Consider the following 13030-nt stretch of genomic DNA (forward strand, 5'->3'; position numbering starts at 1 on the left):
ACATAATCTACAAACAAACCAACGGCACACCCATGGGATCTCCGTTATCAGGATTCATTGCAGAAGCGGTAATGCAAAGACTAGAACAAACAGCCCTACCGGCATCAAACCAAAAAAAAAAAATCTGGGTCTGCTACGTAGATGACACTTTTGTCATCACAAAACGAAACAAGATGGAAGAGACATTTAACATCATCAACAACACCCTCACAGGCATAAAGTTCATCAAGGAGGAAGAAACCGACAACAAACTTGCATTCCTGGACGTCACAGTTGAAAGAAAGGACAACTGAGAACTACAAACTTGCATATACAGGAAACCGACAAACACTGACCAAATACTTAACTACACCAGCAACCATCCAAACACACACACGCGAAGCTATATCAGAACACTATTCCAATGAGCCACCACACACTGCAGCACAGACGCACTTCGGAAAACAGAGGAGAACCACCCACGTATTCAAGAAGAACAGATACTCAAAAAATACAGTGCGCAGATTCCTCAAGAACAAACCACGACAAGCAGACCAAACACAGCCAGAAACCCTAACCACCTTACCATACATCAAAGAAGTTTCAGAAATGACAGCCAGACTACTAAGACCCCTCGGAATCCTAGTAGCACACAAACCCACCAACACTCTCAAACAAAAACTAACAAACTTAAAAGACCCAGTACATCCCATGGACAAAACCAACGTCATCTACAAAATTCCATGCAAGGACTGCCACAAACACACTACGTATGACAAACAGGAAGAAAGTTAGCTACCAGGATACACGAACACCAGCTAGCCACAAAAAGACATGACCCTCTCTCCCTCGTAGCCCTACACATGGATGAAAACAACCACCATTTCGACTGGGACAACACATCTATACTGGGACAGGCTACACAAAGACATGCCAGAGAATTCCTAGAGGCCTGCCACTCCAACCACACGCCATAAACAAACACACAGATCTAGATGACATCTATCAACCCCTTAGAAAACGAACAGGAAATGACATCACCACAAACCCCAGGAACCCCATCCAGGAGAAAGATATAAATAGAAAGCAGGAGACAACAGCTTTGCTTCACTTGGAGGTTGCCACTGATGATGTTACCTACCCAGGCAATGAAACGTCTGGATATCAAACCTCGAGCTCAGTGAGCAAACCTTCACCCTAAATTTCAACCTGAGCTGCAAACCTTCACAAATCCTGGGGATTTATCCACCTTTACCCATTTCAAGACATCCAGTACTTCCTCCTCTGTAATATGGACATTTTGCAATCTCCCTACAGTCTATATCTTCCATATCCTTTTCCGCAGTAAATACTGATGCAAAATACTCATTTAGAATCTCCCCCATTTTCTGTGGCTCCACACAAAGGCTGCCTTGCTGATCTTTGCAGGGTCCTATTCTCTCCCTAGTTACCCTTTTGTCCTTAATGTATGTGTAAGAACTCTTTGGATTCTCCTTAATTCTATTTGTCAAAGCTATCTCATGTCCCCTTTTTGCCCTCCTGATTTCCCTCTTAAGTATACTCGGCTACATTACAATGAGCTCAAAACTTAAATTCATAAATTTGTTTACGACTTGCTGATAACCTGTTCTGTAAACTTTGCCTCACCTATCTTTTCCCAATTGGGACGCTTATGCTCCTTTTCTGATGTTTTATTCCTCTTCCTAGGCTATCGCTCCCAATCTGTTTTGACTTCTCTGAATTTGAGTATGTGTATGATTGATCTCCTGATCTGTTCCAGGATTTGAATTGAATTGAATTTATCATTATGTGTGCCGAGGCACAGTGAAAAGCTTTGTCTCGCGAGCAATGCAGGCAGATCAGAGTTAAGTAGCGTAGATAAGTAAACCATAGGTAAGCAGTGGCAAAAACAAAAACACAGGTGCAGGCAAATGTTAAGAGTTTGTGATTCTATTCTGTATTCTAACAATAGGGTAAAAACCGTTTCAAAACTGACTGGTGCGTGTGTTCAGGCTTCTGTACCTTCTCCCTAGTGGTAGAGTTTGTAGAAAAACATTGCCAGGGTGGGATGGATCTTTGAAAATGCTGGCGGCTTTTCCTTTTACAGTGGGCCTGGTAGATGTATGCTATAGATGGGAAGTTGACCTTTGTGATTGTCCGGGCCAAGTTCACCACTCTCTGTAACTGTCTCCGGTCTTGAATGATACAGTTGCCATACCAGGTAGTGATGCATCCAGACAGAATGCTTTCGATGGCGCACTTATAAAAGTTGGCAAGGGTATTCGCCGTCATGCCAAATTTCCTCAGCTCCCTGAGGAAGAAGAGACTTTGTTGGGCCTTTGTAACCAGTGCTTCCTCAGAAAGAGTCCAAGAAAGCTTGTTGATGACCACTCACAAGAGCTTGACACTATTCCACCTCTGTGCTGTTAATGAGTCCCTTGGTTTTGCTGGCATTGAGAGCTAGGTTGTTCTAGTGCATCATTTTTCCAGATCTTCCACCTCCCGTCTGTAGCCTGTTTTTTTTCGCCATCTGAGATTCGACTGACTATGGTGGTGCCATCAGCGAACTTGTAAATGGCATTAGTCTGGTATTTGGCAACGCAGTCATGGGTCTACAGTGAGTACAGTAGGGGGCTGAGTACGCACACCTGGGGGACTCCAGTGTTGAGTGTTAGTGAGAATGAAATATTGTCCCCAGTCTTCACTGATTGTTGGCTGTGGGTCAGGAAACTGAGAATCCAGTTGCAGAGAGTGGGGCTTAGTCTGAGATCACTAAGTTTAGTAATCAGTCTTGAGAGGATAATGGTGATGAAGGCTGAGCTGTAGTCAATGAGTAGGATTCTTACGTAGCTGTTCTTGGTGTCAAGATGTTCTATGGAGGAGTAAAGGGTAAGTGATATGGCATCTGATGTGGATCTGTTGGTCCGATAGGCAAATTGGAGTGGGTCAAAAGTAGAGAGAAGGCTGGAATTCATTAATGCTATGACCAGCTTTTCAAAACACTTCATGACCACAGACGTTTAGGCCATTGGGCGATAGTCATTGAGACATGCTGCATGAGCTGCCTTAGGCACAAGGATGATGTTGGCCCACAGGCAGGGACAGTGGCTTGCTGAAGAGAGGGGCTGAAGATGTCCACTACTAATTCTCTAGTTCTGTTTCTACCTTTGCTTTGAAGTCTTTGTTCCTACTGCTAACCTCAGTTCATTAGATTGTCCTTTCGTGTTTTATCCAATTGCATCCTTCCCCTGCTGATTGTTAACTCCAACTGTGTTCTTTCTCCCATTCCCATATCAGCTATCTTTAACCCAGTTTAAAATAGTTTTTGTTGTGGGCTCGCACTTCAAGCTCAGAATGAGAAAAGACAATTTGAATGGAAGTACCAAAAAGCTCACTTGAGGTAAATTTAAAAATAGCATAGTTGCAGAGTGAAAAAAATGACCTCAATAGGTAGAAACACATTAAGGAAAGGAGACTTTTTTAAAAATGGAGCGCAAGAAATTGCTTAATGAATATGAAATATTTATGTAATTTAAGTTTTGTAAATTGTCCAGACTTTCTGACATTTTCAGTGAATAATGCAATTAGAGGTTTATTCATTTAATAGGTATAACTCAATACATATTAATATTTGACTGAGTTTAGATTCTCTTTCTCTGCTCTTCCGATTTGGAAATTCTATCCTGCATGCATGATTCTGTAGTTCTGATTCTATGTTTCGGCCTCATTCCCTCTTTAACATGTTAACATCCCTGAGTGTAAAAATGAAAACACTTGCATTTATAGAATGTCTTTCATGACAACTGTATGTCTCAAAGTATTTTACAACCAGTAAAGTACTTTTGTAGTGTAGTCATTGAAGTAATGTAGGAAATGCGGCAGCTAATTTGCGCACAGCAGCTTCCTACAAATAGTATTGTGGTCATGACCAGATAATTGTTTTTGTGATGTCTATTGAGGGATAAATATTGGCCAGGACCCTGGAGAGAGCAATACCGGCCTCTCTCGAAATATTGCCATCGGTAACCCAAGCAAGCAAATGGGGTCTTGGTTTAATGTCGAATCTAAAAGACAGTACCACTGGCGGCACAGCACTACTTCATTACTGCTCGAAAGTGTTATTATGCAGTGCGTGCCATCTGTTATGTTATTTATGTTACTTTCTTCTGATGCCTGCAAGAGATGGTCATAATAGAGAAAATGTCTTGTTCTATGCATGCAATCAGCCTTTGGGATGTTTAATTGATAACATAAAGCAGCTGCATAAATTTGAAATGTTATGCTTATGAGCAAGCCCTGGAGTGGTTCTTCATGACTCAAGCAAGAGCCACCAACTGAACCACCACTGACAACATTTTTAATCAACAGTAAATATGTGAATTTGATCAAAAATGCAGATTTTATATTTGAAACAATCATTGATGGCCAATCGTGATTTTGTTTTCTCCCTTTTTCTCAGCCCTGTTAGGACAACACTGGCAGGAGCAAAGACAGTTTTATATAGGGTTCTAGGAACGGTGTGCTCTGATGTGTCCTGTAATTCACTGGGCTGAAAGATTTTATTTTTCTCCATGGAAGACTTATTTAAAATGACTACTAAGCTTATCTATCAACTTTCTGCCATACAACTCCAAGCCACCCAAATTTACTACATCCTAGTTCTAGGTTGTTTGCTTTCTTCCTGTCATGTCCATTGCCCCTGTTTGCTCCCATTCAGGTTGTTGGTTCAGCCTTGACATACATCACATCCTCAACTCCAGACCATGTGCTCCTCACTCTTAATTTCTCTGATTATTTTTCCTTCCCTCATGTATGAATGTTAATCCTCCTCCTTCCTGGCAAATCCCAACTCTTGGGCTGACAGTTGTTTTTCTTTATTGCTCCTGTCATAATGGCTTCTGGACCTGCCAGTGCTGGTGAGGGCAGAAGCTCCAGATCTACTGCTCCTACTTTAAAGTAGCCAAAACAATATTTAAGTCAATCAATCAAGGAATGTGAAAGAAAACTGAAGCAAATATACATTTTGAAAGAGCACCAAGAGTTGGAAGGGAGCTGCAAGAGGAGAGTTGCAGACTGAAAAATGAATTGTATGAGAAGTGTAGATAAGAACTGGAACAAATAGAGCACTGGAAACAATTATTAAATAGCAAAGAACTTTTTATCAATTTATCCATGAAAGTATTAGGTCGTCAGCGAGCATGTGTTGCTCCTTTTAAAAATGTTATTGTGACAGCAAAGTTGTAATTGATTTTCAGCATTTTGTGTGGATTATGGTAATAATGGAGCATGTTCGAATGTTATAGAATGATGGGATTTGAAGTCATTAAGGAGTTATTTTTAGCAAAAAGTTGAAGGAAAAAGTTGGTAAGCAAATTTCGTTCTTCAGATATAAATTCAAACTAACCTGTATTGATAGAATGAACTTCAGTACATGTTCATCACAGCCAACTATCAACTGATTTCATGGTTGCTAATATTAATAGCCACTGAACACTCAGGCAAGAAGGTAACTTAATTGTTGCTACACAAAAATATTAAAAACTATACCAGACCAAAAATTAATTGTTATAAGTTGAATTTGTTTTACGTTTTTCAAGGAAACAATATAGATTGTAAGATTATACGGTATATTTTTATACAGTATATAGAAATAATGCTATGAATAATTTTTGAATGCTGTAATTGCACCATTTGTAAAGAATAGTTGCATAACTGACTTGTTTACATTTGGAAGAAATATTGCATTAAGCAATTTGTATGTATATTATTTGTTATGGTTCTAATGTCAAATTTTACCAGATGTGATTTTTAAAAAATTTATATAATTATGTAACATTTACAGGAATATTTTGTTAATATTGCAAAATATTTTAAGTGTAGGAAAAATAAATTAATGTATTATCTTTCAGAGTACCTTTAAGTTCAAATCGGAGAGTGACATCCACCTTGCAGAACATCATAAACAAGTTTTGTATGATGGGAAGCTGGCTAGTAGTATTGCCTTTACATATAATGCCAAAGCTACTGATGCACAGCTTTGCCTTGAGTCATCGCCAAAGGAAAACCCCTCAATTTTTGTACATTCTCCACATGCACTAATGCTGCAGGTTAGCATTAAAATCTTATGCTTATGTAATTTTGACAGACAATGCGCGAGAGAAAATCAGGTCTGGCAGCATCTATGGAGAGAGAAAAACAATGAACTTTTCAAGGCCAATAATTCTGTTCTTCAGAATACAAAGCTACTGGGTTTCTCCACTTCATTTTTATTTCAGATCTCTGACATTTACAGTACTTTGCTTTTATTTGATTTCTACTGAACGCTGATTTCCAAGTTAATTATTGAGTTTGACTGTGATGAGTTTTGTTATGCTATTTTCAAAATCACGTCATAAAAAGTTTGCTTTCCCTACTATTATTTTATAATTTAACACATTTTGGAATGTTCCTGGTTTTCTTTGGAAATATGTAAATATAGTTACATTGGGAAATTTCCTGTTGCTACTTTTCCAGTTTATTGGCCTGTCAGAATTATTTTACACTTAGTTTTAACTTATCAGTAGTCACTTTATAATCAGGTAAATTGAAGTCATAAATCTTTTTCCGGGAAATTATGCATTTGTCTCTATTATCTTTCTACTGAGGTCCAACATCTCTTAAGCTCCTAGTGTGTGTTAATAACAGCACAGTATCGCTTTTGAGATGACAACCTGTAAAGCGTTTGCAAGTGGCCCAATTTTGATCTTGCCTCTATGCTTTGCACAGCGTAGAAGCACTGATAGATCCACAGTATTCCCCTTCTATCCTCCCACATATTTATGCAAGTCAAGTTGATGTGGTTTGAGATAGAATTAATTTGTGTTTAGTATTTTTTATTAACAATGGCCTATAATTTGTCAAATATGCATATGAAATTTACTGCTGTTAGTGAACTTCATGTACAGCACCTAGACCTGCCAGTCAGTGTTCTGTTAATTCTCTGTCAAGAAATTACTTAAGTGTTCAGTGTCTTCCCAGTGTCGTAGAGACATACAGCACAGAAACAGGCCCTTCAGCCTAACTCATCCATGCCGACCAGGTTCCCTAAATTGAGCTAGTCTAATTTGCCTGTGTTTGGCCAATTTCCCTCTCAACCTTACCAATCCATGCACTCGTCCAAATGTCTTAAATGTTGTAACTGCACCCGCTTTTACCTCTGGCAGCTCGTTCTACATACGCACAACCCTCTATGTGAAGCCATTGTCCCTAAGGTCCCTTTTTCAATCTTTCCCCTCTCATCTTTAAACCTATACTCTCTGTTTGTGGCCACGTTGATCTTTAAGGAGCCCTATTCCCTGTGAAACTTGAAAGGGTTGAGAAAAGGTTTGCAAGGATTCTGCCATTGGAGGGTTTGAGCTGCAGGCAGAGGCTGGGGATATTTTCCTTTGATGGTTGGAGGCTGCAGGTGACCTTTATAGAGGTTTATAAAATCATGAGGGGCTTGGATAGGATAACTCGGCAAGGTCTTTTTTTTGGGTGGGCAAGTCCAGACCTAGAGGGCATAGATTTAGGGTGAGGGGGGGAAGATATAAAAGGGACCTAAGGGGCAACTTTTTCACGCAGAGGCTGGTGCATTTATGGAAGTGGTGGAGGCTAGTACAATTACAGCATTTAAAAGGCATCTGGATGGATAATTGAATAGGAAGGGTTTAAAGGGATATGGGCCAAGTGCTGGCAAATGGGGCTAGATTAGGTTGGGATATCTGGTCGCCATGGAAGAGTTCGATTGAAGGGTCTGTTTCCATGCTGTACATCTCTATGATTGTATGACTCTCGCTCGTTATTCTTTTGCACATAATATACTTATAGAATCTCTTTGGATTGTCCTTCGCCTTATCTGTCCAAGATACCGCAGACCCCCCTTTTGCCCTCCTGAGTTCTCTCAAGTGTACTCTGCCACCCCCTGTACTAGCAGCTGCCAGTGCTTGACAGATGCCGCCTCCTTTTTCTTCACCAAAGCCTCAAAATCTCTTGTCATCCAGTGTTCCCTACTCCTGCAAGCCTTGCCCTTCACACTAACAGGAACATGCTAGCCTGAACGCTCTCTATCTCGCTTTTGGAAACTCTCACTTTCCAGCCCTCCCTTTATCTGCAAACTGCCTCCTACAATCAACTTCTGAAAGTTCCTGTTTAATACCATCAAAATTGGCCTTCGTCCAGTTTAAATCTTTCACTAGTGGACCAGCCCTATCCTGTTCTATAACTATTTTAAAGCTAATAGAATTATAATCACTGGTGCCAAAGTGATCTCTACTGACATCTCAGTCACATGCCCTGCCTTGTTTCCCAAGAGGAGTTTGTTTTGCCCCACTCTAGCAGAGCCATCTATGTATTAACTGAGAATTTTTTCCTGAATGCATTTAACAAATCGCTCCCCATCCAAGCCCTTAACATTTTGGCAGCCCAGTCTATATTTGGAAAGTTAAAATCACCTATTACAGTCCTCGTATTCTTACAGCTATCTGAAATCTCACTCTCTATTTACATCTCAATTTCTTGTTGACTATTGGGGGCCTGCCTATAGATTAGATTAGATTACTTACAGTGTGGAAACAGGCCCTTCGGCCCAACAAGTCCACACCGCCCCGCCGAAGCACAACCCACCCACGCCCCTACCTTTACCCCTTACCTAACACTATGGGCAATTTAGCATGGCCAATTCACCTGACCTGCACATCTTTGGACTGTGGGAGGAAACCGGAGCACCTGGAGGAAACCACGCAGACACGGGGAGAATGTGCAAACTCCACACAGTCAGTTGCCTAAGGTGGGAATTGAACCCGGGTCTCAGGCGCTGTGAGGCAGCAGTGCTAACCACTGTGCCACCGTGCCACCCAATTCCATCAAAGTGATCGCCGCCACCTTGTTTTTCAGATCCGCCATATAGCTTCACTGAATGATCTCTCAGGAATATCTGCTGTATGCACGCCATGCATTGATATCTCTGCTCCCCTCAGATCACTTCATGAGTGAATCCAGGGCTGACTGTGTACACTTTGGCAGAATGTCTGATGGGAATCTTTTTGGTAAATTTGCACTCCATTCATGCTCTCAGATCTGATTTGCACTGCATTTAATATATATATATATATATATATCTTTTTCCCTATTGAAGAAGATTCACAGTGAAGTAATCTGTTCCAGATAGATTTTATGTGACTAGCTTTGAATTTTTTGAGGATGTACCATGGAGAGTTGATGAAAGCAGTGCATTTGATACACTCTAATGACTCTTAGCAAGGCTTCTGCTTAGGTTCCATATATAAGACTGGCCACAAATTTAAAAGCCCATGGGATCCAAGGCAAAGAGGCGGGTTAAATCCAAAATTCACTTCAAGGCAAAAATAAAGAATGATTGTTGATGGTTGCAAGGCTGTTTCCAGACTGTTTGCACACAGCTTGGTACGAGGCTCCTTTTTCAGGTATGTATCAATGACATGGACTTGAATATAGGGGGTATGATTATCAAGTATGTTATGATGATAGATTTGACAAACTAGCTTGTTTTCTTTCGAACAGAAATGGCCGAGTGGAGTTCTAATTCAGGTTCTTAAAATTGAGTGTAGGTAGCATGGTGGCAATGCTGAAAACAACAACCCGCAACAAATACCTGAAAACTATTTCTATGTGATATCCATGGCAGACTTTGCTTGTCATGTATTGGTTTCTTTAACATTTCAGCCAAAGCTTTGCTATCTATAACTACCCTATCTCCAATGGATTTCATTTGCTGTGTAATTTTGTGCAGATGGAAGGAATCTAATGTCAATGATGGACGAGCTAGAATATATGGGAAAGCTGTATTCTGCTTAGTTGAGGGTTGGGATCCATAAGCAGCAGGCAAGCATTTTAGTGTAAAAATAAGGTTAACGGTATTTTGAGGGGCAAGTATTTATTTTGCCAGGAAATGAATGGATCTGAAGCTCACTGCCTAAAAGGATGTTAGATGCACAAATCCCTCCTAACATGTAACGTGTACTTGGATGCACAGTTGAAGTGCTGTAATTTACAAGGTTATGACCCAAAAGCTGGACAATTGGAGTAGGCTGAGTAGCTGCGTTTTGGCCAGTGTGCACAAGATGAGCTGAATAACTGCATTTCATGTTATAAATGTTTATGATTTCTTTGATTTATTCCTCCCAGAAATTCAGTATCATGGCTCAGATTTGTGTGCCATCAAAAAGATGTGGTAATTGTGTCACTGTTTTTGCACAAGTAAGCTAGAATGTTTTAAGGTTTGATTATCTCAGAAATAAAATGTAGGGTGCATTGTTTTAGAAGAAATAATGTTTCTTGTTGTGTTCTACTTTGCTTTAGGATGTTAAAGCTATTGTGACTCACTCGATTCACAGTGCAATCCATTCTGTTGGTGGTATTCAGGTTCTTTTCCCACTTTTTGCACAGTTGGACTGCCATCAGCCAAATGACAGTCAGTTAGAGACCACAGTTTGGTAAGTACTAGAATAAATTTGTGTCTGTACAAAGTGTCAGGTTGAAATGAAAGTTTTGGGAAAATGTCTTAATATCATGCTTTCTTCAAAGAAGTAGTGTATTGTTTCAATATGAATCAATTAAATAATAGTAATTGGGGCTTTAAATCTATCAACTATTTCTTGATCATAGTCTTTTGGGGAAGTGACAGGAAATTCAGAAATACATGTCAGCAAAAGTTAGTATATTACTTTTAAACCATGTAAGATTTCTAAGATTGTTCACAGGAGAGGTGGAAAACTAAATTTCATATAGAGCTGTTGTATTACGTATTAAGGTAGATGATCAAAAGATGGATTAAAGGAGGTAGGATTTGAGGGGAACAGAGAGACCATGAGTTTTGGAGAAGAATTCCAGAACTTAGGGCCTCAGTAGCTGAGGGCATTGCCACCAGTGGTGCAATGATTAAAATTCAGCATGCGCACAAGCCAGAGTTGAAGCTCAGATTTCTGAAGGGATTGTTGAACTTGAGATTAGAGATAGGAAAAAAAAACATGGTCATAGAATGAAATGAGGGAAATAATTGAAATTTTAAAATTGATGCATTGCTTAACTGGGAGTTTATAGATCAGCAAGCATAGGTGATGGCTGTATGGGACTTTGTGCAAATTTGGATATAATTCACAGGTTTTGGATGATGTCAAGTTTACGGAGGGGGAACGAAAGCACAATTGGTTAGGAAAGCAATAGAATGGTTACATCCAGAGGTAACAAATTATGGTGAACCAATGAGCTGAGGCAGTGGTGTGATCACTTCTGAAATAACTAAATTAGATTTGTTGTACCTGACATACTTCATAGAGAATATTAGATTAGTTAAGGATTGCATCTGTTGTCAATGCTTTTTGTCACCTTTTTTGTTTTGATTTTTTTTGTCATCATTAGATTGCTTTACAACATTCCTTAGCCAAGGAAGTGTCCACAAAATGGAGTGCAACTTTGACCCATAAAGCACATTTGGCCCCATGTTTAATGCTGGCTTATTCCTTGAGAAATACAAAAGTAATCCCAATGTCACACATCCTCCTGCTTCAAATATTTATTTTGTTGTTTTCCCTTCCACCACACACTGTGACACTCTTTCAAGGTGTAGCTAAACTAACATTTTGAACCAGTTTTGACCACGAGTTCACTTTTTTAAAAAATAAACCTTCCTGTGTAATACTAATCTTTGTATATCTCCTTATCTTTCTGCTGGGCGATGCACAAAATGTGTTGACCATATCTTGTTAATCAAGTGTTTAATTAAGGCTGGAAGTTGGGAGAGAAATAAAGCTGTGTTTCTCCAGTTTATTTTAGGTGCCACACAGCTTTTAATGCCAGTGTTCAGAATATCATCTTGTGTCTACAGAAGCACATGAAATGGGTGTAGAAGGTCATATAAGTGCACCTACACTGGATGAATAGCAGTATTTCAAGAAGATGGCTCACCATCACCACCTTCAAAATAAGTAGGCAATGAGCAAGAAAAGCTGACTTTCCCAGTGAAGCTAACGTCCATGAAATAATTAAAGAAAAGATGGTCCATCTAAAAATGACTGACTTAAATAGAACAGAGCCTTAAGGAACTGGCATCAATATCAATGAGCAGTACAGCATGGGTGGCAATCTCTGGATTGCTCAGTCAAATTGGCATAAAGTCAAGAAAATAAAAGGTTAAATTAGTAATGCAGACTTTTTTTTAAAAGTAAAAGGCTTGTTAAACTAATGACAGAAATAACGGTGATTAATCATTCCAGAATAACTAAGTGAACAATAATTAAAAAATGAATGTTCCAGGATTCAGAACATTTTGAAAAGACATAACATAATGGACAAGGAGGAGGAGTGGCCTTGGTGTAACACTGCTACTGGAGAAGCTGCAAAACAGTTAATTTGATATTAGTTATTGCATATGGTTCAGCAACACCAACAGTGTGGGTTTGATTCCCATTCCCTCTGAGGTAGTTTTCAGAGCTTGCCTCCTAGCCCTGTTCCTATAGTGTTGGCAAATCATTAATGATTTAAAAACTGAGAAAAATACTGAGCCAAGAAAAAGCAGAAGCATAAGCATGATATGAGCCAAGGGCCTCTATCAGACAGAGCACACGTGAATGAATGAATGAGTTGTGAAGTAGTTGCTAAAATCATAACATGATTGAACAAGTCAGCATGGTTGTATGAAAGGGATGTTGTTTTTAACAGTTGTAATTGTTTTTTCTTATGTAGAGTGGGAAAAGAGGAGCTAATAAATGTAGGCCTGAATTTTAGGTGTTTTTTGGCAAGTGTCAGTTTTGTAATTTCATTGAGGATTTTCTTCTGCACTGCCTAGTGTAATTTCTCACCGCAACTTACCAAATTCACCATATTAATTACGTAACTCAGCCCAAGGCACCCCTCTTGCCCAATTCTAGCTCAGTTGTATCACTCACCATTCATAGAAGCTTCCACTCACTGGGTATCCCTGATGCCCATGCCAAACTTAAAAGGATGCTGTGCACCACTGAGGAATAGCCTTAAAGGACAGACGTTCTGAAGATGT

At 39.6% G+C, this 13030-nt stretch overlaps 1 protein-coding gene across 1 annotated transcript in view; it reads left to right on the plus strand.

Moving 5' to 3' along the window:
* Positions 1–13030, plus strand: part of nbeaa (neurobeachin a) — an 849844-nt gene that overhangs the window by 133618 nt on the left and 703196 nt on the right. Inside the window, exons 9-10 of the mRNA XM_043692709.1 lie at positions 5889–6086; positions 10336–10469. Coding sequence (XP_043548644.1) covers positions 5889–6086; positions 10336–10469 — 332 coding nt within the window. The remainder of the gene's footprint in view (positions 1–5888; positions 6087–10335; positions 10470–13030) is intronic.

Source organism: Chiloscyllium plagiosum, chromosome 6, assembly GCF_004010195.1.
Source record: "Chiloscyllium plagiosum isolate BGI_BamShark_2017 chromosome 6, ASM401019v2, whole genome shotgun sequence".
Taxonomy (NCBI): domain Eukaryota; kingdom Metazoa; phylum Chordata; class Chondrichthyes; order Orectolobiformes; family Hemiscylliidae; genus Chiloscyllium; species Chiloscyllium plagiosum.